Source organism: Salvelinus fontinalis, chromosome 15 (assembly GCF_029448725.1).
Source record: "Salvelinus fontinalis isolate EN_2023a chromosome 15, ASM2944872v1, whole genome shotgun sequence".
NCBI lineage: Eukaryota > Metazoa > Chordata > Actinopteri > Salmoniformes > Salmonidae > Salvelinus > Salvelinus fontinalis.
The window spans coordinates 38685671-38711459 of NC_074679.1; the positions used below are offsets into that span (position 1 = coordinate 38685671).

General features: G+C 43.3%; 3 protein-coding genes across 5 annotated transcripts in view; 1 reads left to right on the top strand and 2 right to left on the bottom strand.

Moving 5' to 3' along the window:
• The window catches only part of ahi1 (Abelson helper integration site 1), a 23580-nt gene extending 18914 nt beyond the window's left edge, over positions 1-4666 (top strand). For both annotated transcript variants that reach the window (XM_055863720.1, XM_055863721.1), the window contains exon 27: positions 1396-4666. In XM_055863720.1, coding sequence (XP_055719695.1) covers positions 1396-1588 — 193 coding nt within the window. In that variant the 3' untranslated portion in view covers positions 1589-4666. The remainder of the gene's footprint in view (positions 1-1395) is intronic.
• LOC129811937 (MFS-type transporter SLC18B1-like) lies at positions 2249-11300 on the bottom strand. Of its 2 annotated transcripts, XM_055863722.1 has the most exons (14): positions 10321-11300; positions 9827-9969; positions 8821-8916; positions 8561-8634; positions 8289-8436; positions 7818-7974; positions 7243-7379; positions 5812-5913; positions 5604-5695; positions 5409-5504; positions 5174-5248; positions 4977-5070; positions 4668-4717; positions 2249-4524 (listed from the first exon to the last, which is right to left on the bottom strand). In XM_055863722.1, the coding sequence occupies exons 1-14, from the start codon at positions 10361-10363 to the stop codon at positions 4467-4469; spliced, it is 1365 nt and encodes a 454-aa protein (XP_055719697.1). In that variant the 5' UTR covers positions 10364-11300; the 3' UTR covers positions 2249-4466. The 2 variants fall into 2 exon arrangements, with proteins under 2 accessions (XP_055719697.1, XP_055719699.1); XM_055863724.1 differs by having other exon boundaries at positions 9827-11300.
• Positions 11301-11374: 74 nt separating this feature from the next.
• Positions 11375-25481, bottom strand: LOC129811935 (tubby-related protein 4-like). Its single transcript, XM_055863719.1, has 16 exons — positions 25332-25481; positions 24353-24431; positions 23800-24069; positions 23154-23282; positions 22865-23026; positions 22271-22451; positions 21883-21990; positions 21650-21813; positions 21098-21322; positions 20589-20823; positions 20191-20335; positions 19807-19951; positions 19497-19590; positions 19203-19346; positions 15415-19040; positions 11375-14891 (listed from the first exon to the last, which is right to left on the bottom strand). The coding sequence occupies exons 2-16, from the start codon at positions 24368-24370 to the stop codon at positions 14775-14777; spliced, it is 5763 nt and encodes a 1920-aa protein (XP_055719694.1). The 5' UTR covers positions 24371-24431; positions 25332-25481; the 3' UTR covers positions 11375-14774.
• Positions 25482-25789: the final 308 nt, after the last annotated feature.

Sequence of the window (25789 nt, forward strand, 5' to 3'; positions counted from 1 at the left end):
CGTCTCCTGTAGTTCTCGACCAGGTTTGCACACACTGCAGCAGGGATTTTGGCCCACTGCTCCATACAGACCTTCTCCAGATCCTTCAGGTTTTGGGGCTGTCGCTGAGCAATACGGACTTTCAGCTCCCTCCAAAGATTTTCTATTGGGTTCAGGTCTGGAGACTGGCTAGGCCACTCCAGGACCTTGAGATGCTTCTTACGGAGCCACTCCTTAGTTGCCCTGGCTGTGTGTTTCAGGTCGTTGTCATGCTGGAAGACCCAGCCACGGACCCATCTTCAATGCTCTTACTGAGGGAAGGAGGTTGTTGGCCAAGATCTCGCGATACATGGCCCCATCCATCCTCCCCTCAATACGGTGCAGTCGTCCTGTCCCCTTTGCAGAAAAGCATCCCCAAAGAATGATGTTTCCACCTCCATGCTTCACGGTTGGGATGGTGTTCTTGGGGTTGTACTCATCCTTCTTCTTCCTCCAAAGACGGCGAGTGGAGTTTAGACCAAAAAGCTCTATTTTTGTCTCATCAGACCACATGACCTTCTCCCATTCCTCCTCTGGATCATCCAGATGGTCATTGGCAAACTTCAGACGGGCCTGGACATGCGCTGGCTTGAGCAGGGGGACCTTGCGTGCGCTGCAGGATTTTAATCCATGACGGCGTAGTGTGTTACTAATGCTTTTCTTTGAGACTGTGGTCCCAGCTCTCTTCAGGTCATTGACCAGGTCCTGCCGTGTAGTTCTGGGCTGATCCCTCACCTTCCTCATGATCATTGATGCCTCACGAGGTGAGATCTTGCATGGAGCCCCAGACCGAGGGTGATTGACCGTCATCTTGAACTTCTTCCATTTTCTAATAATTGCGCCAACAGTTGTTGCCTTCTCACCAAGCTGCTTGCCTATTGTCCCGTAGCCCATCACAGCCCTGTGCAGGTCTACAATTGTATCCCTGATGTCCTTACACAGCTCTCTGGTCTTGGCCATTGTGGAGAGGTTGGAGTCTGTTTGATTGGGTGTGTGGACAGGTGTCTTTTATACAGGTAACGAGTTCAAACAGGTGCAGTTAATACAGGTAATGAGTGGAGAACAGGAGGGCTTCTTAAAGAAAAACTAACAGGTCTGTGAGAGCCGGAATTCTTACTGGTTGGTAGGTGATCAAATACTTATGTCATGCATTAAAATGCAAATTAATTACTTAAAAATCATACAATGTGATTTTCTGGATTTTTGTTTTAGATTTCGTCTCTCACAGTTGAAGTGTACCTATGATAAAAATTACAGACCTCTACATGCTTTGTAAGTAGGAAAACCTGCAAAATCGGCAGTGTATCAAATATTTGTTCTCCCCACTGTATATAAGTTAATGTCAGGCCAATGTGTTTTTTCCCCATGTTTCTCAAGAGTGAAGAAGAAGAAAAAGAAGTTAGTGAAGAAGTTAGAAGCTCCGTCATCACCACCACCGGCCACATCCTCCGACCCCGATGCCCCAGGAACGTCGACTACCAAGAGGAGGGCCAATGCTGCAGGCAGCAGACCACTGCCCCCCAGCCCCAGGAGAGGACAGTCTAACAGAGCCTTGGAGCCTGATGCCTAGACCCATGGACCTATGGTTAAGAGTACACTAAGAGCTGTTTTTTAACACTAAATTCCCCTTTGAACAGAAGATAACAAATATGTTTATAATGAAACCATCCTGTGAAGCATACACACATTGTTTTTTGTGTGGGGGGGTTCAAATCTTTTTTAAATGATGTCTGAATAACAATTGTTTAAAAAAAAATATTTCAGAACATCTGTATTTTAAAAAGTTTACTATTATGTCCTATAATGTATCAGTCCTGGAGAGATTTTGTATGTTTGGCTGTTTTTATCCTATTTATTGGAGTAATGCATTCATTGACTTCTGTAACCTATTTGTTATGAGCTATAAGAAAGACATATACTTATTAATACTACAGTTTTATTTTTATAGCTTAAAGGGATGAGGAAAGTCGTGATCACCAAAGTGTCACCAATACGTTTCAAAATAGTTGCCAAGTGAATTGTTTGTATATTTATTTCTGTAATTACAGTTCTTAATCACTGCGGACATATTTAAAGATATGACTATGTTAAATATAACAACTTTGAAATGTGTTATGAGTGAGGAAAATGTAAATATCTGTTTTGTTAGAAAAGTATGGTACATATAGCTAAATACATATAAAAAATAATGATCTCTTTGAATGTGATACAAGACTATCTCAAACACAGATAGTAGACAAAATCTGTTCTCTTTTATTATGAATTCCCTATTTTATTTGACCAGACAAATGTAATTTGGAACACTTCAGTCAGTGAGGAAAAAGGTTCCTCGATTTCGCCTAATGCCATTATTGTAAATAGGAGTTTAAGAGAGCAGAAGCACACATTGGAATAACACCAAAGGCATGTAACTACAAGACTGTAACAAAGGTCTAAGATTACATTAGTTACATATTTTCAAATAGTTTGGTGTACTTGAATGAACGACAGTTATGATCACTTGACAAGTGGATACAGTCATTTTGGTCAATGGGCAATCTACATAACCACGAAGGAGGTCAATAGCTAGGCACATTGTGTTCTGACCCCACTGTTCAGACATAATTCAAGTCATGTGGTGTTGGAAATGAGAGGCATTTACATAGTACTGCATTTCAATGGGTACATATTTACATTGCCAACTGATAAATGCCCATTGATTGTCATTAAGTAAACATTATTTTATGAAACTTGAATGAACCTATTCCTAAGTACATGGTGTTTTGAAATAACTTGCTAGAAGCTCATTCAAAAAGTTCCAAAGCTTTACCACAGCTTGTTGAGGTTCTTGACAGTTCAAGTAAGTATACACAGGTCTTATTTTGATATTGGCATAATGCAAACTGCTTTTGATTGCTAGTGCTACTCTATGACAACAAATGAGAAGTCTTAACTGTAGCATCATCCTCTTAGTTTTACATTTTAATACAAGTTACAGTCCACGTTTAGCACCTCTGTAGTGTATATAGATATATATTGTTCACTGTCTGGCTGCTTATATACAGTGCCTTCAGAAAGTATTCAGATGCTTGAATTTTTCCACATTTCTTTACATCACAGCCTTATGCTAAAATTGATTAAATAACAATACCCTATAATGACAAAGCGAAAACAGGTTTTTAGAGATTTTTGCTAAATCTGGCACCATCCCTACGGTGAAGCAAGGTGGTGGCGGCATCATGCCGTGGGGATGTTTTTCAACAGCAGGGACTGGGAGACTAGTCAGAATCGAGGGAAAGATGAACGGAGCAAAGTACAGAGAGATCCTTGATGAAAACCTGCTCCAGAGTGCTCAGGACCTCAGACTTGGGCAACGGTTCACTTTCCAACAGGACAACGACCCTAAGCACACAGTCAAGACAACGCAGGAGTGGTTTTGGGACAAGTCTCTGAATGTCCTTGAGTGGCCCAGTCAGAACATCTCTGGAGAAACCTGAAAATAGCTGTGAAGCAACACTCCACATTCAACCTGACAAAGCTTGAGAGGAATGGGAGAAACTCTCCAAAACAGGTGTGCCAAGCTTGTAGCGTCATACACAAGAAGACTCAAGGCTGTAATTGCTGCCAAAGGTGCTTCTACAAAGTACTGAGTAAAGGGTCTGAATACTTATGTAAATATGATATCTGTTGTTTTTTGTTGCAAAAAATGGCTAAAACCCTGTTTTTGCTTTGTCATTATGGGGTATTGTGTGTAGATTGATGAGGATTTTTTTTTATTTAATACATTTTACAATAAGCCTAGAAAGTAACAAAATGTGGAAAAAGTAAAGGGGTCTGAATACTTTCCGAATGCACTGTACATTATCACCAAAGATTTTTTATAACTAACCCAAGATAGACCACAGCCTGTCGTTTCCAATGTAAGCAAATGAATCATAGTGGGCAGAACAAACGAGGTGGGCATAGCCAAGCAAAAGCTAGCGAGAGCCTATTGGTGCGTTCTAGCATGTATTTGCATATTTCTGTTAGGGAACGTCTACTCTGTGAAATTCGCCCTTGCACTCCTAAATAATGCATTTTTAAAAAACTTTGGCAAAGGGTAAAGTACAAAACTTAGTTCACTCTGTTCGTAACAGTTTTGGAAAACTATTGAGATCAAATGTTTCATCAAAGAGAAAATTTGCAGAATGTCAGCCAAAATCCATCTCGCTCCATCTACTCCCGCTGCCGGCCACTGGGCTGCCTCTCACCACCATGTTTGGTAGTGAGTGGAAACGCCAACCGGTTTCTTCACATTTATACATTTGGTGAAATATCTTTCTCATTGTTCTGTGTTATCACAATCTCTAGCAATACAATACACGCCCACCACAATCTCTAGCAATACGTACACATAATATAATAAGAAGTGGTGTTTATTGTTTGGTACACATCTCTCACTGTACGTGTTCCTGGCAGATGATCGTTGTTCAGGACAGGAGACGGGTACATTCATCTGAAGGTATTTTCCTCTTGATCTGAGGAGCCCTTTAGATCCAAACAAATAAAAGCAAATTCGGGGACAAATTAACATTTCTCCGAACCGGTTACTCTTTTCGAATGACTTTCTCAAACAATTTCTTTTCTATTTTTTTAATGTTAATAAACCAAATATATGATGGAATCATTACCTTCTTTGTTGTGTTCCTTGACAGAGAAAATATATACCAAGAAAGAAAGCCTGAGGAGAGGAGGACACATTAGTTGTATTCAGACATCCCAGTTTTTTACTTGGCCCAGGGCTAAGACACATGTGGAAAATTTAAAAAAATCCATGTGACCTCAATTACTCTCACTAACTAGCATGAATAATGTGTTGATGTCAAAGCAAGCAATTTAGCACAGAAATTTGAGTTACCCATCCGTAGCGCCATTAGTGTCGAGGCAGGACTGACAGTATTGAAGTGTGTATAATAGGATAGGTAAATAGCCATACTTACGGCTAAAAATGCCAGGCCTCCTTGAACAGAAGCAGCCCACTCAAAGCTCAGCTGCTGTGTGGTGAAGCCACCAAGCGTTGGACCACAAAACATTCTGAACAAATAAAACACACCTTTGTTTAGGATTCATAACTCCAAACTCGAACCTTCAAATCATGCCTCAGAGAGTTAATATGACAAATACTTTAAGCACATACCCAATGGACCACACTGCTCCAAACAATCCCGACACCAGTCCAAGAGTGCTCAGCCCCTCCTCAAATCCATTTTCACTGCCATTGGAAAATTATCAATATTATTCCGTGTTCTGCACCTCATGCACTATGATGACATCTGTTTTTCTAAGTGAAAGTGGACATTGTAAATATAGTATATTTGTATATGTGTGTGTGTGTGTACGTGCCCTGGTGTGTATGTAAATGGTAATCTCACTATGCACAGTTGAGTATTTCAGGGAAGGTGGGGATGGCAATCATGCTTAGAGAGAATCCTATGACACCCAGCATGAAGACCAACAGCCACAGCTGACTACAGAGACAAAAAAAGTATAATTCTTATTGTTAGTATAATAGTAGTACAATTATAGTAATAATAGTGCATTTCACACTGATAATAACAGATTCGCACCTCTGTATCTGCAGAATGGGGACAGGACCTAAGAACCAGAAACCAGTTGCTGTAGACAAGCCTCCTAGCACCATCAACCATGGCCTCGTGGACTGGAAACACAACCAGAAGGTAAAATCACATCATTGTCTATGTGTGTAAAAGAGAAGTTGTGACTTCGATACACCACTGGCATTGGTTGGCATAGTGTTGGGTTAACTGTACTCACAGGAAACCTGTCACTGACGATACCAAGCAGAGGTGAGGCCAGACAGTAAGGCAACGACAGGCCAAGCAAGAGAAGACCCACATAACCTGGAGAGAGGTCAAACTACATGTAGAAACAAATGAGAAACATATTAAGGTATCGAGGTCCATCCTACTAGACATAACAATCATATTTGGAAATGCATTTTCAAATATCAGGCTTTCAATTATACCAGGGTTTGGAAAATGCCAGTTCAGTCAATTCATTAAGTAAACAGAATTGAAATGGAATTCACCCCAACCATGGTACAGTGGGGGAAAAAAGTATTTAGTCAGCCATCAATTGTGCAAGTTCTCCCACTTAAAAAGATGAGAGAAGCCTGTAATTTTCATCATAGGTACACTTCAACTATGACAGACAAAATTAGAAGAAAAGAAATCCAGAAAATCACATTGTAGGATTTTTAATGAATTTATTTGCAAATTATGGTGGAAAATAAGTATTTGGTCAATAACAAAAGTTTATCTCAATACTTTGTTATATACCCTTTGTTGGCAATGACAGAGGTCAAATGTTTTCTGTAAGTCTTCACACACTGTAGCTGGTATTTTGGCCCATTCCTCCATGCAGATCTCCTCTAGAGCAGTGATGTTTTGGGGCTGTTGCTGGGCAACACGGACTTTCAACCCCGGGCGGTGTGTTTGGGATCATTGTCATGCTGAAAGACCCAGCCACGTTTCATCTTCAATGCCCTTGCTGATGGTAGGCTTTGTTACTTTGGTCCCAGCTCTCTGCAGGTCATTCACTAGGTCCCCCCGTGTGGTTCTGGGATTTTTGCTCACCGTTCTTGTGATCATTTTGACCCCACGGGGTGAGATCTTGCGTGGAGCCCCAGATCGAGGGAGATTATCAGTGGTCTTGTATGTCTTCCATTTCCTAATAATTGCTCCCACAGTTGATTTCTTCAAACCAAGCTGCTTACCTATTGCAGATTCAGTTTTCCCAGCCTGGTGCAGGTCTACAATTTTGTTTCTGGTGTCCTTTGACAGCTCTTTGGTCTTGGCCATAGTGGAGTTTGGAGTGTGACTGTTTGAGGTTGTGGACAGGTGTCTTTTATACTGATAACAAGTTAAAACAGGTGCCATTAATACAGGTAACGAGTGGAGGACAGAGGAGCCTCTTAAAGAAGAAGTTACAGGTAAGTGAGAGCCAGAAATCTTGCTTGTTTGTAGGTGACCAAATACTTATTTTCCACCATAATTTGCAAATAAATTCATTAAAGATCCTACAATGTGATTTTCTGGATTTTTTTTCTTCTCATTTTGTCTGTCATAGTTGAAGTGTACCTATGATGAAAATTACAGCCCTCTCTCATCTTTTTAAGTGGGAGAACTTGCACAATTGGTGGCTGACTAAATACTTTTTTGCCCCACTGTATATGCCTGGCTTTACCTTATCAATGGCATATATGGACAAGGTTGCATCCAGAAAGCCAAGTCCAGAGCTCAGGGTGAATATGGCAAAGCAAATGAGGACTATCTTCAGACGTGTGAACAGCCTGAAGAAGGAGTCCTTGGTAGGATCAGCAGCTGAACAGTGGAACAAACAGATTAATATAATTTGACACGAAATATCATCACATGAATCATTTAACCCCCCCCCCCCCCCACAGAACGTGGTCTCAAAATGAGGTCTCTTTTCGAATCAGAAAACGTAAACATTCAGTTAACAATTGACACACTTTATTCTTCAATGGGGGAACGTAAAGGATGTAACTAGGGCTCCCGTGTGGCGCAGTGGTCTAAGGCACTACATCTCAGTGGTTCGAATCCAGGCTGCCTCACATCTGGCCGTGATTGGGAGTCCCATAGTGTGGCGCACAATTGGCCCAGCGCTGTCTGGGTTTGGCCGAGGTAGGCCGTCATTGTAAATAAACATTTGTTCTTAACTGACTTGCCTAGTTAAATAAAAAAAACGAGTTTATAGACAGATGACTATTAGTTAAAAGTTCATGAATAAACAGTTACCAAAGCTTGGTAAGATGTAGATGTTGAAGGGGACCATAAGAAATAGAAAGCATCCCAGAGCCATGAAAGGGACTTCGTATCCAAATGACTGATACAGCCATCCACCTATTGGTGGTCCCAGTATCAGACCCAGCCCTGTAAAGATCTCCAAACTACCCTGAGAAGACAAATTCAACATAGTAAACGTCCACATGCAGTTTTACCTCGTACCCACAGGCTTTTGTTTACAATTCCAAACAGAATCCAATTGTATCATCATATCATTACGACCAAATAGAGGAACTAGTCACGGTGCCTGTTGCTAAGGAGGCTTTCAGACAGCCACAACACGAATAGGGAGAAAACTTTTGGGATACAAAACATTTTAACAACCTAAACCATAATGCTTTTTTGTTTGAGCATGGTGTCTATTGCCTACACATAACATACCAGGCAAAGACCCTTACACAAGGGTTGGTTGACTAAACTCACCAGAACAGTTGCTATGTTGTTGGGGAAAACTTTTGCTGAAATTGCAAAAGAAGAAGTCATTGCAGCACTGAAGCCCAGAGCATCAACAGACCTTATGATAAAGCACAAGGTAATAAAAGTAGCTCCCTCAGGAACTCGGTCGAGTAAGCTGCAAAACAAGGAGAGGAAAAGTTTTAGACGAAAATATGTATTTGTCCAAGTTCAGTAAAATGTTGACGAGGGCACTTAGAAATGTGCTTTGGCTAGTGTCTGTTGATGGATAACTCACTCACCCAAAGAGAACGGTGCACCCCGATGATACGAATAAGCCCGAAACTAGCATGACCTTTGCCCCGATCTGGACAATCTGAAAGGACAGAGAGGAGGCATGTGTTGTGTGTGTGACAAGTCATGTTGCAAGCAGAGTAGTCTGATGACTAGATGTAGGATGTGTGCCTCCCAAATGGCACCATATTCCCCATGAGTCTGGTCAAAAGTAGTGCACCACATAGGGTGTCATTTGGTACATTGCCTAGTAATTCCAAATACTTACATATTTACCCAGTACTAACGAGCCCATCAGATTGCACAGAGCATAGCAGCCAAATATAAGCCCGATGACAGTCTGACTGGCTCCTTTTTTCATGGCCTGAGTAGAAACAATTCATACATAATGGTCCTGTACTATCAATACATTACAATAATCAAACATACAAATACTGCAAAAAGCTTGCTGAAAAAAAGCTTCAGTTAAGATTGTGTACAAGAAGTGGTTTTCCTTTTGGAAGACGAGGGCATGTGCTTAACAAAATTGGGCAACAGTCATAACAGCTGACTTTATGAAACAGCCGTGACTCAAAGTGTTGTTTAGGTCAGTTTATCACTAGCCACAGTTTAATCATCTGGGGTGAGTTTCCCAAAAGCGTAAAGATCAGCTCTAGCAATTTGATCACCATCGGTCAATTGGTAGGCAATAGACAAACAATGATATTCATGCCAAAGATGATCTGATGTTGTTGGAAAACTCACCCATGAAAGTTTGTGCCATTACTTGAGTTTTTACTATACCTACCATAAGCTATCATTTCAGTCGTCATGACTTTATTACATTGGTTATGTCATTATTTTGAGACCATTGTATAGCCTAGGCCTTATAACAGAGATTTCAGTCAGTCACAAGAGACTGATCACTGGTCACTGAAATGCATATGTTCACTGGACAGCCTATCATCTGACCTGTGTTGATGTGTGAGTGTCCATTGTATGGCACATCATTGCCCTCTGGGGCTTTTCTCAAGTCCAACACATGATACACATACAATCATTTAAACAATAATATAGTGATATCTTCCATCCAACCAAGAAAATTATGAGTGAACTTTTACATTTGTCATTTCGGTTTTGTAGGCTTTTTTCCCCATTGGCAACGTGCCAACTTATTCTATAATCTGAATAAAGAAATCACGATTATGCATAACAATTCTGCATTACCGCTCAGACAGCATGGCCTATTTCACAAGCAATGAAGAAATAAAATGGTTGATATTGTACATTATTACCTCGTTGGGGAAGAATGGCCCCAGTATAGAGTAGCAGATCATTGAGCTGAAGTTGACAGATGCCATTGATATCAATGTGAGGATCTGATATCTTGTCATCCTTTGATTATGACTACTTATTGCTTCTTGTGATGTGCTGCCATCTATAGAAAGAATGAATTGATCAAATAATGAATAAATAAATGAATCAATCAGTCGACCACGCAGTAAACTGTTATGTTCCTTTAATTAGAACATATCACACAGCCATATTAGACTACATAATTGCAGTCAGAGTCCGACTGAAAACAAAACATATTAACAATGTAACAACTGTTCAATGAAAAATGCAGCTCATTTCCAATACATGTAGTGGTAGGAATTACATTCGCTGAATTACAAACGTTTTAATGATATTTGAAACTAGACATTTAAAGAGATGAACTCTCAGAAACAATGTTTTATTATTAGAAAAACGGCACTTTATATAATTTATTCTATATAATGTCACCAACCTGTTTGTTGAACTTGATCAGAATCCATATTGTTGTCATTCATATTAAATTATACTCTCGATCCGGATTGTTATTCAAGTCACAAATGCCTAGACTAAAATTACTGTTACACAAATAGACGACTAGATGTGGCTTCATAACGTGTTAACAACTCAGGGAAACCAAATGCGTCACAACTTGGCTGGTTAAATTTGTAAGTCGCTCTGGATAAGAGCGTCTGCTAAATGACTTAAATGTAAATGTAAATCCACAAATTAAAGTTCGGCGCTGGCGCTCGTCAAAAACAGCGTGGCTGTTGTCTGTAGAAAAAGCACTGAACCCAAACGCGTGTGTTTAGAGAGCTGCACTGTTAAATCTAGAGTTGTGACTGTGAACTGACTCGTTGAGTGAGTAGGGTGTCTTCCTGATGTTCGATAAGTCCGGTCCTTAAGGGAGTGCACACACACAATGGAGTGGCTGAAGCTCTCACAGTCTGACGTCTCACAGTTTAGGCATTAACTCAGAATGTTTAAGTTTAGTCATTAACTACCACACTTTAAGGTCAGGTATTAACTCCGAATGGTTAAAGTAACGGTTACGGTTTGGGATAGGCTACCTGGGGCGGCAGGTATCCTAGTGGTTAGAGCGTTGGGTCAGTACCCGAAGGATTGCTAGATTGAATCCCTAAGCTGTCAAGGTAAACATTTGTAGTTCTGCGCTTGAACAAGGCAGTTAACCCACTGTTCATAGGCCGCCATTGTAAATAAGAATTTGTTATTAACTGACTTGCCTAGTTAAATATATACATATTTTTTGTTTTGAAATGTTTTGAAACAAATTTCTATCACTGTTGCCCCTAGTGGCCAGTTTTCACGTCACCTCCCCGACGTCCTCAGACATGGCTGGATGTTGAATACTGACTTGTATCACGGGTGACCTGGCTACTCACACACGAGCACACACACACACACACACACACACACACACACACACACACACACACACACACACACACACACACACACACACACACACACACACACACACACACACACACAATGAATAGACATAGACATAAGTGTTCTACATTTTATTAGGTTTTTGGACATCGGGTGGTAGGCCTATCTTTTAATGTATGATATATCTTCTGATATATAAACTGGACAAAATAATTGTATAAGATTTTAAATAAAATAAAAATCCATCTATGCAACAAAATAATATTATTTTAGGTGGTGATGCAGATTCATAATGACCACACTGTGGTGTGTATTGATAATAATAAGCATTGAAGTATTGCTGTATTACACAGTAGAGTAACAATGCTAAGCATTGAATAGTCGGACGGGGCCACAGTGTCTCCCGACCCCTCCTGTCTCAGCCTCCAGTATTTATGCTGCAGTAGTTTATGTGTCGGGGGGCTAGGGTCAGTCTGTTATATCTGGAGTATTTCTCCTGTGTTCTGTGTGAATTTAAGTATGCTCTCTCTAATTCTTTCTTTCTTTCTCTCTCTTGGAGGACCTGAGCCCTAGGATCATGCCTCGGGACTACCTGGCCTGATGACTCCTTGCTGTCCCCAGTCCACCTGGCCGTGCTGCTGCTCCAGTTTCAACTGTTCTGCCTGCGGCTATGGAACCCTGACCTGTTCACCGGACATGCTACCTGTCCCAGACCTGCTGTTTTCAACTCTCTAGAGACAGCAGGAGCGGTAGAGATACTCTGAATGATCGGCTATGAAAAGCCAACTGACATTTACTCCTGAGGTGCTGACCTGTTGCACCCTCGACAACCACTGTGATTATTATTATTTGACCCTGCTGGTCATCTATGGACATTTGAACATATTGGCCATGTTCTGTTATAATCTCCACCCGGCACAGCCAGAAGAGGACTGGCCACCCCTCATAGCCTGGTTCCTCTCTAGGTTTCTTCCTAGGTTCTGGCCTTTCTAGGGAGTTTTTCCTAGCCACCATGCTTCTACACCTGCATTGCTTGCTGTTTGGGGTTTTAGGCTGGGTTTCTGTACAGCACTTTGAGATATCAGCTGATGTAAGAAGGGCTTTAGAAATACATTTGATTTGATTTGAATAGTTGAATCATCACATAACTTATCTACAATACTTTTTCAAATAATCCTGCAGATATACAGTTAACTGCCAAAAGAAGGGAAACACCAACATAAAGTGTTTTAATAGGGCGTTGGGTCACTACGAGCCAGAACAGCTTCAATGCACCTTGGCATAGATTCTACAAGTGTCTGGAACTCTATTGGAGGGATGCGACACCATTCTTCTGTGAGAAATTCCATAATTTAGTTGATTGTGGTGGAAAACAGTCTCAAGCACAGCCAAAAATTATGTATATACTAACAATATACATGTATCCCCGCCATAACAATGGGAGTCGTTGTCCATAAAGCGACATGGCGGGCTGTCTAGCTCCCGCCTATCCTTTCTTTGGATTGGTGGATACATCTCACTATTGTAATCGTTTTTAACCTCCTGTATTCAATGGCAAGAGATGCTATGCTATTAGCCTCATGCCGTGAATATCCATAGCCAACTCGAGACAACTCAGATATAAAGTGTTTTTTTCTCAATGTTGGCGAGATGTCACGTGTCCTACTTATATCAGTGCACTCGTAACAACTCAACCATTACGGAACTTCTATAAACCTCAAGTAGCAAATAAGCCATACATTTTTTGTTGAACAAATTCGACACTCTCACTGGCCTCCATACAAAAACTCCTTGCTTGGTGGGCGAAACACGACAGATGCTGGAGGGAGACGCCGCTTCAGAATCTCCCCTAAGTGTTCAATTGGGTTGAGATCTGGTAACTGACACAGCCATGGCATATGGTTTACATGGCTTTCATGCTTATCAAACCAGTCAGTGACCACTCGTGCCCTGTGGATGGGGGCATTGTCATAACACAGCCATGGTAGCCAAAATAATGGCCTGCCCAACATTTGTATGCATGACCCTAAGCATGATGGGGTGTTAATTACTTCATTAACTCAGGAACCGCACCTATGTGGAAGCACCTGCTTTCAATATACTTCGCATCCCTCATTTACTCAAGTGTTTCCATTATTTTGGAAGTTACAGTACTTTCAGATAAAGCAGCATAAGACAAATGTTAATTACTGAATAACATATTCACAAATTAATTAGTCAATCAAATCCAATTCAAATCTGAAAATGTAAAAAATGAAAAACTTCAATGTCTTCAGTACCAAGTGACACACTATTAGCAATAATGCAGACAATATCTATCAAAAGCAGCAGCAGAAACTCCAAGGAGGCAAAGCACTTCACATTCAAATGCAATGTTCAAGTAACCACACCCAGTGACTAAAACACAGAGCCAACCAAGCTTATACACCATAACATTAAATTAAGGATAGCTTTTCATTTTCTTGCAGGATTTAACATACGTTGACGGATCTAGCAGCAGGTGGGATTTCCACTGAATGCATTTTTCCCCAGATACACGAACCATGCATTTAATGATTTTGGTGAATAATTTACACATGCATGACATTTTTTCATAGGTTCAACCAAATGAAATGATGGGCAGAAAGGTTTGATAACATACATGTTACAATTTAGTTATGAATGTGTTACAATTTATGTCATATGAGGGTATGTAGTCCTACAATAACATTTACATAATGGATATGTGGATATTCCTAGGTCCTACAAAAACATTTACGGAAAATGTGGATATTCCTAGGATCACTTCATAGAAGTGATCTTCGAAATAAGATCTAAATAAACCCTATCAAACTCATCTTGTTGTCTTTCCACAATCAACCTGGTCTCCTCTCTCACAATACCTTATTTCAACATTGCACTTACTTTTCTTATGACCCTTATAACCTGCAATTTTAGTCTTTTAAAATTGCACATCTCCACAGGGCAGTTTTTAAATCCAATGCATATATATGGTAAGTAAGAGAAACTTACCTACTAAAAAGCTTTGTTGTGAGGCTTACTATAGTGTATTACATAGCCCTATTAACCGTCTTGTCCAGCACAGAACTACATTGACAGTCCCATGTTACAGGACCCAGGATAATCATCTCTGATTATTCTGTCACTTTGCATCAGAGTACGTTGTAACAGAGCCACATACTGTATATGACACATATGTCAGAGGTTTTCAACTTTGTTGCCATTGAACATGCCATTACAAATAAAGGCATTTTAATTCATTATATTCATTTACCCCACAATCTACTATTGCGTACCTTAGCAGCGCTTCCCTTCCTCCTTTTTTTCGAACACGTATGTGACGTTGGGTTAGAGCCAGTGATGTAGTGGTAAAAAACATAGGTGGGTAAACACTGATCGCCATTTGCGGTGAGTAATGTAGCGCTCCCTATACTTTCAATGCATTTTTTTCTGCAAAAGGTAGGTAAACGCTTGCACAAAAATCTTCTCCACTACACCACTGGTTAGAGCAGTCTCTTACTTCAGCCTTTGAGTAACATTGGCTAAGGCAACAGCAAAGGCCTGCACTGCTGAGAAAGGATACTGGAAATCCAGGATATATGCGTTCCCATCGATTCTGCCAAACTGCATCACCTGTCGAAAAACAGGGGAAAAGAGACAGGAAAGCAGAAATAAAGCTGTAAGGAAGGCCTGTTTGGATCACATCTGTGGGGCATAGGTACAGGTGGGCCTGGGTGGGCCTGTTGGCAAAATGTGTAGAATAGCATGAGATTAGCTGTGAAAATGTAAAGTTTTCTCTTTGCCCCATGACAAAATGTGTAAAATTGCAGGAAGTTAGCTGCTTTCCCCAACCCCCTCAAAAATACAAAAAAAATATATATAATTGGCCCACCCAAATTTCTGCAGGCCCACCCACCAACGAACTTCTGGCTGCGCCACTGCTGCCTGGAGTTCAATTTGAGTGCTGACTCATCTCAGCCATAAACAGGGCAATGTGACAGTTGGTGGCAGTGGTGGGATCTGAACCCAGGCCTCCAGAGAGACTAAACTTATATTTAAAGCAACCGCAAACAGATTTCACATTCTAAATTATATATAGGTGGTTCTTTTTTACAATGTATCTAGGTTTCTGTAAATAATGGAAGCCAAATTTTACCTGTCTCCCGTCCAGCTCGATCTGAAAGTTCTTAGCAGACTCCTGAGTGACCCGTCCTCCGAAGTCCAACTGGTAGACCTGTGTGGCCTCATTCCAGAGTGGCTGCTTATTGGCCATGACATAGATGAATCCCTGGCTGCCCAGCCCGCGGTCCTCTCTCTCATTGGCCTTCCTGCACTTAATCTCCTCCAATTCACTGGCCATCCTCAGGCTCCTCTTACTCTTCCAACCCTTCTTGGAGCTCTGGCTCTGGTTCATCAGTTCGTCTCCGCTGATGAAGAGCTCGGGCTCGCTCTCCGAACTGTCCTGGAACTCGCTGGTGGTACTGGTCCTGTTGAGCTTCTTGGTTTTGTTCAGCTGCTCCCTCTGGCCTTTGAGTTTCTTCTTCTCCCTGCCGCCAAGCCTGGGGCTGGAGATGAGGGAGTTGAAGTCGGAGAGTGCGCGTCCTTCCTTTTTGGATTTGCCCTCTGAGACGGTGGTCATGTTTGCAGCCTCGGCTCGGCTGTCGAGACGTTTACGACTTTTCTTGCTGAACATGTCGGACCCCTGTCGGTCTGGAACGGGGCTTTCGTTTAGAGAAGACGGCTCCTGGAAGCTACTGGCAGATTCCGCCAGCTCCTTTGTAGGGCTTTTGGATTTTGGCAGTTCGGTTGGTGGAGGAGGAGGAAGTGTAAGAGGTGGTGGGGGGGGAACAATAGAAGGAGGTGGGGAGAGGACTGGCTTCTCTAACACCTGGTGAGACTTGCTGGGGAGGGTGGCAGAGCCTGACAGGTCCTGCATGGGTAGGCTATATGGGTTCCAGGGGTGCAGGCTAACAGGGTGCAGCTGAAGCCCAGCACAGGAGGTGGCCCCTGGGTACATCGGGGGCAGAGGGCAGCAAGCTAGGTTGGCATGATTGGGAGGGTATCCAGGTGGCAAGACCAGGTTGGGGTCCTGCTGGGAAAACTGGGGGACTGGAGCAACTACTTCATTGGGAGGGCAGGGTGGTGGAATGCTCTGCATGGACTGGAGTGGGGATCCATCCTGACCTACCCCTGGAGGGAAAGGTGACATGGAGATCTGGTAACCTGATGGGAAAGTAACAGTACTTGGGCTGCTGGGAGGTTTTGTTGAGAGTACAAAAGGCAGCCGTGTCATGTCCAGATGCTGAGCATTGCTGAAGATGATCGGGGGTGGTGGTTTGTGCGTTGGTGGTGGAGGAGGAGCTAAGATAGTCTGTTCTGGGGGTATCCAGAACTCCTCTGCAGTGTTTGGGTCCCACTGGTATGGTGGAGGACGTTTCAGAGTCAAACTAACTTCCCCAAGAGTCAAGTGACGACACTGCTGACTTAATGTCTCGTCTTCGGTAAAGGCAGAGTTCACATACACAGTCCTATCCCTGCTGTTATCAACAGGACTCAGCAGATTGTAAGATGACTGAGAAGCTTGAGGCGAAGTGCTTTTGGAGTGAACAATGATGGTGCTGTGATGAGCACCTTTTCCTGGTGGGAAATCCTGTCGCACTACAGTGCCTCCTGCGATGCCACTGCTGCTACTAGCACCACCACTAACACTGACACTGGTGCTGCTGCTGCTGCTGCTGTTGCTGCTGCACTGAGTGCAGGTATACAGAGCCGTGGGCACCCTCTGCTGGTAAGAGAGCGCTAGGGCAGCACTGTTGACCTTAGACTTGGTTGGTAGAGTCCTTGAAGCGTCAACCATCTGGGACACCTTCAGGCGAGATTCCACGTCTCGCCGGTCAGGTCGCAAGGTGGCGTGAATCATGTGACTACTGTCCATGCGCTGGGGAGGAGGAAGTGTCGTCGTGTTAATGTTAACCTGATTGGCTGGATCTGGGTAGGGGGGCGGGTCTCTGCTGGGTATGGAGTATCGTGGCACAGAGAGGCGGCTTAGAGTCGCTGAGCTGTAAGGAAGCTGGACTTTCTTACTGTCAGACGATGAGGTGACTTTAAGTGTGGCAGAACCTCCCATGCCTTGAACAGCGTAGGCGTTCTGGTTGCGTATGAGTCTTCTGCGAGGGCGACACACCTCCTCTACATTCCCACTGCTGTCAAAGGTCGTGATCCTCTCGTATCCCATCTGGTACTGGAGACCAACTGGGTGGAGTGAGAACTCGTCTTTCTTTAGACACAGGTCTGCTGTGACCAGTATGTTGGGGTTGTCACAGTTGGTGATGAGGGTCTGAGGAGCGCTGGAGGTTGTGGCGGTGGCTGCAGAAACTACGGTGCCTGGGTAGGGTGGTGGAGGGTTCACCTTCCTCATCTGGATCTCAAGGGAAGTCTCTGCATCGAGGAAGGAAGGAGGTCTAGACCGTAGTGTGTCTGTGTCTATGAATGAAGGAGGTCTGGATCGGGAGGAGTCTGCATCGAGGAACGACGGGGGTCTAGACCGCAATGTACCTGTATCTGCATCAATGAAAGAAGGAGGTCTAGTCCGTATTGTGTCTATGTCGATGAATGACGGTGGTCTAGATCTTGATGTGTCTGCTTCGATGAAGGAAGGAGGTCTAGACCGTAAGCTGTCTACATCAATGAATGATGGAGGCCTGGATCGCGGTAGACTTGGCCTGCCCAGAGTATGGCTCTGAGTATGCCCCTGCTCTCCTCTTTCTGGTCCCAACTCTGCACTGGGGTGGGGTATCTGTTGCAGTACCTGGAACTGCTGCAGAGAGATGGTGGGATAGCCAGTAGGCGGAGGGGGCAAGGTGATCTGCAGCTTCAGTTGCTGCTGCATTTGTTGGTGCTGCCTCTGCATCTGTTGGTGTTGCTGTTGTATCTGCTGATGTTGCTGCTGCAGCTGCTGCTGTTGCTGCCTCATCTCTATAATCTGCTGTCGGATCTGCTGTTGTTGCTGCTGCATTTGCTGCTGCTGCTGATGCATTTGCTCATGCTGCAGCTGCATCTGTTGGTGCTGCTGAGCGATTTGCTGCTGTTGCAAGTGTTGGTGCTGCTGTTGGATCTGCTGTTGTTGCTGTTGCAGTGCCGCCTGTTGTTGTTGGTGCTGTTGTTGCAGTGCCTGGTGCTGCTGAGTCTGTTGCTGCTGCTGCTGTTGGATCTGCTGTATATGATGCTGTTGTAGTTGTTGATGTTGTTGTTGAATCTGCTGTTGCTGGTGCTGTAGTTGTTGATGCTGTTGCATTCTCTGTTGTTGTTGCTGCTGCTGCTGTTGGGTTAGTATCTGCTGTGGTTGTTTGGACTGTTGTTGGTGTGTCTGTTGAGATGGAGGACGTTGCTGTTGAGGTTGTTGAGGGAGGTGATGTGGAGGAGGAGGTAGAGGTAGTGTTCCAGCTAGGAGGGGACCCATCTCTAGCCCGTTAAAGATCACCTGTCCTGGGTTGGAGTACCTACCTAGAGTCCCACTGTACTGTGCTGCTACTGCATTCTGACTGTGATCAGGCCCTGCAATAGAGGCTGAGGCTGCTGCAGCGGCCGCCGCCGCTGCTGCTGAAGCCGTAGCCGTGGGATTGGTCAAGACATCCAGCTGGATGTTCTGATTGGCCAGCAGGGACTGGACCAGTCCAATGCTCTGAGTGGGGGACATGGCTTGGGCAGGGCTGTGGATGGGTGCGATGGGGATGTTGACCGTACAGGGAGGGTTGTCACTTGTCACTCCAGATGGTCCCATCACTGAAAGACAAGTCAAAGAATATTCCAATAACTTTAGGTATTGTTATGTGCTACATTCATTACTAAACAGAAGTCAACATCCAACCCGAAATTCATGTTAACTTGCACTTGATACTTAATTCCAGTATCAATGAATTGTTAGTTCATTTATTCATGACTTACCTGGCAAGTCATCCTCATCCTCACTGAAGACGTTTGGGTTAAAGACAGGCAGGCTCATGAAGTCAAGTGATATTTTCCGCACCTCCGGAAGGTAGATTGTCATCTGCCTTGGTTGTAGATGGAGCAAACTGGTCTTATAGATAACTAAAACAGAGGAAAACATTTCTACAATCGAATTGGAATGACATTGAGTCAATATAAAGGAATAATAACAAATAAAAAAGGTAAATACTGAAAATATGGCCGTGTTTGATTTCAGTAAAAAAAATTGTCTCCAAATGTTTGTGATCTTACCTGCACCAAGATTAGCAGGTAGGAAAGAAGCAAGTCCAACGATTTTGAACTTTGTCCCCCAAATATTGGACGTGACTTGAGCAAGATAATTATGCTGTGAAATCAAGCAAATAGATTAATTTTTTTATTATGTAAAAAATTATCCAGAACCCAGAACCAAATATTGCATGCGCTAGCCAGCTAACTATACCCGGTTTACGTCTGGGCACAGAAGTGGCTAAATCTAAACATGCAGAAACCACAGTTTCAGACCCTAACCACTAAAGAACCACTATACCAACGTTCCACACGACACATATTCAGACAATACCTCAGAGATTCCATCCATGGACATCTCTCGACGCGTCAAACTGGGAGATCGAATTGGAGGTTTCTTTGTTGGTAACCGGGGTGATCGTGGGCCTTCTTGACTAGTCCGGGACATTTTGGGAGATTTTCTAGATTCCATGTTCCTTCTACGCCAGATAACAACCAAAACAAACGGCAAATCAAGGCAAAATAGACCAATTTAAAATGATTAACAAATAACATTTAAAACAAATAAAATGATCAGTATGACAAATTGAAGATCTTGAATTTTTGTATAACATGGATCAGCTACTAAAGGTAATGGTTAGGATTAGGGTTGAATATGGTAAACATTAGTCTTATAACCTCATTCTTCCAGAGTCCAGACCATTGTAATGAAAGATACCTGGAAAGCTTGGGTGACCTGTTTCCTCTGGATAGTTTAGGCGACTTCTTCCCGACCCACTCATCACTCAACTCAATGTCGCTGGAGTCCGAACAGTTACAGCTGTCAGTCATGTAGGAGATCATAGCATTCACACACACCTCATCTGGAGAAAAAACAACAACAAAAAAAAACTAGTAAATAAACAAACAAACAAATAAAAAATAATATTTGACTCGACCTCTATAAACAGATCAGAACAGTAGAACTTTAGGAAAAAAATACAATATACATGTGAACACACAATGGTAGTGTTGCCCAACTCATCATGATATACCGGTCTAAAATTAGCTGTTTGTGTGTAACATGCTAACATTTTTGAAAGCGCATTATAATACATTTTTCTGTGCCAATCCTACCTGCTTTGCTGTCTGTTTTAGGGTCTATGATGATGAACTCTGGCCGTAGCTTGCTGATGCGTCTGCCTTTGAGGATGGGCACCAGACCACCTAGGTGTTCCAGGTAGAGGGTGTAACAGGGTCCCCCTGCCTCTGGGTTGTCCTCCGCTCGCTTCATGGTGCAGTGCAGCCTCTCGTTACCAGCAGTGGGGTAGCTGACGAAGTCCCGGATGTTGTTGGGATCAGGAATAGGAGGCTAGAGAAACAAGAGAAAAGCATTAACAGTTGGTTCCAATCCGCTCCCTACCCCTACCCCTTCCCCTTGGCCCTTACCCCTTTAGATCGTTAGGATCTGGATAGGTACACTCAGGGTAGTGATGGAGCTTCCAGCATATCCCCTGCACCTTACCGATCTACAAACATTGAAGGATTACGACCAAGGGGTCCTGTCATTTTGAAATGAACAAGTCCAGATGGCTTTGAGCTCAGATAATAACCTACAGTAGCCAACTGAATAAAGCTTATTTTACCTTGATGGTGGGTATGAAGGCGGTTGTGACGTAGGAACAGAGTAAGGAGGGCATGTTTAGTTTGCCCACGTCCCTCTCCTCCCGCAGGGCACTGGCGATGCCCTGTTGGCACAGCAGCTGCAGGCTGGCCACCCGGTGCTCCACCCGCACCACGTACAGCGCCGTGCCACACGCCAGGAACAGACGAGAGTCTCTGTGGCCCCAGCAGATAGTGGTGATGGGGCGCTGCAAGGCAAATGTTGACAAGGCAGGTTCCCAGTCAGCCCTGTTCTGTTGTATTCACATTCTATGGAACCTTGATTTCTGGCTTTCTCCATAGCCCACTGAACTAGACTTGGAAGTGTGGCGACAGTACATTTCCTGTCAAGTATACTTTCTGTTAATATTGTAGTTATTCATTGAAGATTTCAGATGACTTATAGAATTTGACTTATACGTACCTCCCGAGAAAGCAAAACTGGTTGAAATTATGCCATCACAAACAGAATACAACCAGTTTGTAAATATCATACTATAACATTTCAGAAAAGTGAATCAAAGAGGGGAGCTCACCTGGGCAGGTGTTTCTAACGTGTAGATATGTTCTCCTTGGACGTTGTAGAATTTGACCAGGGCGTTCCTCACGATAGAGTCAGAGGGGACTCCAGGGAGCCCATGTCTCTCCATCCCAGCTACCGCCAGGAGGTCCCCTTGAGAACACCACTGGACCTCCACATCTGGACAGGAGGAGCTCAGTCACAACACATTCGGTCCGCCCACACATAGAAGATTGAAAAAGTCATTACCTTTGAGTCCTGAGCGGATGACGGTAGGAGCGAGGTCATCGTAGTTGTTCATCAAACTTATGTCTCCTGATATGAAGCTAACTGTCAGAAGGGGCTTCAGGATACGCACTTGGGAGAGAGAAATAAACACATTAGCATCCTGGCCAATGTGCACGATCATAGTGTTCACAGTAGAGGTAAAAAACGTTATCACATCTCTTTTTTTTAACGTTCGAGAGAGGTACAAGACAGGGATGTTCTCTCTCTCTCGCTTGATCTTTTACAATGTCTTACCTTGAGGTAGGTTATTGTCATAAGACTCAGCGTCACTCTATGTGCCAATAGAATCAGTGCCTAAATTATCTAAATAACCACACTATCTTGCATTATCATTAGTACAGTATCTTACCCTGAGGTGGGTTATTGTCATCAGAGTCGGTGTCGCTTTCTGTGCTGTCCTCCACTAGGAAGCAGGGGCAGTTCCATGACATGCCGACGATGCCATCTGACTCGTGTAGCAGGACATGGGCCAGCATGCGACCATGACAGTCCATCACTATCACCTGACCGTCGGCTGTACCAAACAACACCTGAAGTAAAGGCAGTTGGCAGGAATCATTATTTTCTGAGAGAAAACATCCATGGGTGTGGTTTCCTGGACAAAGATTAAACCTAGTCCTAGACAAAGAGTAAGTAAGCCGTGTCCGAGCCAGAACAGCCCATAGGGGCAGGAACCTATCAAACTTTTCTGCAGCACAAGGCAGCTTGATGTACAAGTACATCTCCTGGACAGGCAATAGACAAACAAGTATGCAAGAATCTCAAATGAACATGCTTTTTAGTCAAGGCTAAATCTGTGTCCCCGAAACCAACAGATTATTTCATATATCAACAAAAAGGTCAATACTATAATATGTATCTTATTTGTTTGTAAAAGGGCAATAAATGCTAAATGGTTTTGTTCGGGTTCAGCCAGAAACCAGCTTAGTTCAGGTGTGCCTACCTGTTGGTCGTCAGGTGTCCAGATGCCACAGGTAATCTGGCTCTCCAGGTTGATCTCTGAAGACCAGTGTCTCTGTCCGCTGACTGACCCCACCAGGACAAACCCATCCCTGTAGGCGATCAAGGCCTGAGTGCCATCATGGGACCACGTGAAATCACTCACCTGATGGAGAGATTAGACATGCATCCATTATATTATCTTTCCAGCATTACATAATGTTTTCACCAATACATTATCTTTCCCAATAGAAATATAGTAAAAATATCCTACCCGGGCATCTTATACCTACCTGGGCACCACGGTCATTCACTAACTCTACAGACCACCGTCCCTCATACTGAATCCAGACGAAGATGCCTCCCTCCATGTCACACGTGGCCAACTTCTGAAAGGGCTCATTCCAACGAACCAACACAACCTGCAAAGGGAAGTATGCAACTGCTATTATACTCCACGAACACAGGGGGCTCTCTAGGAATGTGAAAGTGGAAGACAATTCATATTCAACATGAGATGCACATACTGAATGAGAGAAAGTACAAAACAGTCCACTTCCTCCACCTAGCCTATTTTATACTAATGTAACAGTATAAACTTTACGTCGTCCCCTCGCCCCGACACAGGCGCGAACCAGGGAACCTCTGCACACATCAACAACGGTCGCCCACGAAGCACGGTCGTTACCCATCGCTCCACAAAGGCCGCGGCAAAGCAGAGCAAGGGGCAACCCTACTTAATGTCTCAGAGCAAGTGACGTAACTGATTGAAATGCTACTAGCGCGCACCCGCTAACTAGCTAGCCATTTCACATCCGTTACACTAACACAAAATGCTCTTTTGTGATGATTGTCAGATTAAATATGGGTGTTTATATGAGGGTGTTTTTTAAAATAATTCTGCAGATAAACGCAGTTTCGGAAAATAACAAGACCCACCTCACTGTTGTGTCCTCGCAGGTTCAAGTTGATTCTCTGAGGAGTGTTCCTGTCTCTCCTGCAGTGGCTGGATGTGAACGTCACGCCCACCACCCCTCTACTGTTCCCAGTGGCCAACCAGCCCTCCTCATGGTAGCGCCGCTGGCACACAGGCTTGTCCTTCTCGCTCTTGGGGACCCGGCCCTTCCAGGAGAGGCAGAGGATGTTGGAGTCGCTGCAGAGTATGGGACCATGTTCCACAGTAGCCAACATCCCTACTGAGTGACCAGGCTTGGAGGTAAGCAGAGGAGGAGAATATAGTGGAGGTTGGTGTCTTTCTTCAAGGGTATCATTGACTGACTTGATTTTTTGTTTGTTTTTCCGTTTGTGTTTTTATATCACTCTTTGTTCTGGATTATTAGGTAGGCTAATGTGCTTTGGTTGTTTCTCCAAGAGGTAGGCCTAGCAAACCATACAATACAGTCAAGTCATAACTCAACATTACTAGGCAACGTATGACCAGGTAATGTAACACAGAATAGAATAGAATTATAATAGCCTACACGTTACTCACCTCATAGTTCCTGGACATTGTCGACTACAATTCCTCCCTTGCAGGTGGTGTCCATGTTTCCATTCAGATGGTGGGTGCACTAAAGAGTGAGAAATGTCTTAATTCCCAGACAGAGCAAATCTATCACTGAAAAGATTGAGAGCATCACACAGCATTCAGGTTACTACATGGAGTCAACCTGGTCCTCATGTCTTGAAATGTCCATCCTCATTACATGGTGGCCTATAGCAGGTCTATTCAATAGGCCTGTGTCTTCATGAAGTGATTCCAATCAAGTGTCTGAAATACTGTAGCTACAGTACGGAAATATGCAGTTTGTTGACTATTCTGTGTCAAATAAAAAGCTAAAGAATAAATGTGGCTTTTTTATTCCAAGTTATCCATAGCCTATATAGATTCCATCGAAAGGGTGCAGCCTTTAAACAGGAAAAGCACTGCCTTGTCCATTCAGTGCATCAACCTTGAAACATATCTTACTCTCAGCTATGACATGGGAATGTCGAGAATCCTGGTCTCTATGCAACACTGCATTGAACATTCTGAACGGAACACTCGTGCCTTCGTGTCTCCATAGATACGGAGAACGTCAGTCTGTTACGTCATTAACACGATACTAATTCAATAAAACTTGTAGATTTCAATGAATAGACAGAATAAGAATCATCCCTTAAATGGCAGGACGCGAAAGAAATAACCCACCACCCCACAATATGTCCAGTATCCACCGGCTATATTTCCCATATTTACAATAAGATGGATAATCAGTGAATAAATCAAATCGCCATGTCATAGTGAATGAAAATACATTTAGACTGAACGTAATCGATCAAACTCATCCACCGCTATTCGTTGAGATTGAATCAGTGGAGAGGAACCTGTATAAAAAGGATGATGTCCCTCGTTCGTTTGCTTTTATCTGACCAATTCCAATTCTGACAAAATATGCAGGACACCTACACGAACAAGATGCAGAACTCACTTGATCAAATATAAGGTCGCTGCCATATCCTTCATCTGCGCAGTCCACCATAGATTTATGTGAAAGTGCAGTCGCGTTGCCAGGCTGCTTTCTGCTGACGCTCGGTGCCCCTTTAATGCCGGTTGCCATGTAGTTTTCATTGTCGTGTAGGCGTCATTGGGTGCGTTCCAGGTTGACTTTATTGTCGTCACGCTGCGCCGATCATCAGAACCTCACAAATCCTGGAGAAGTGTTCAATATCTCAGAAAACATGTCAGTGTGATATAGCAATCTTCTGAGACCCGCAGCGTGAATACCAATACCAATACCCAAAGACATGCTACTTGCAGAGAAAAATCAGTTGATTAGAAAATAAAATATCAATGGTGATCTCAGTGGGTCAACAGATTAACAGATGAAGATATTTCTCCAGCAATAATCTGAAGTAATTTTGCAACAAAAACAGAAATATATAAACT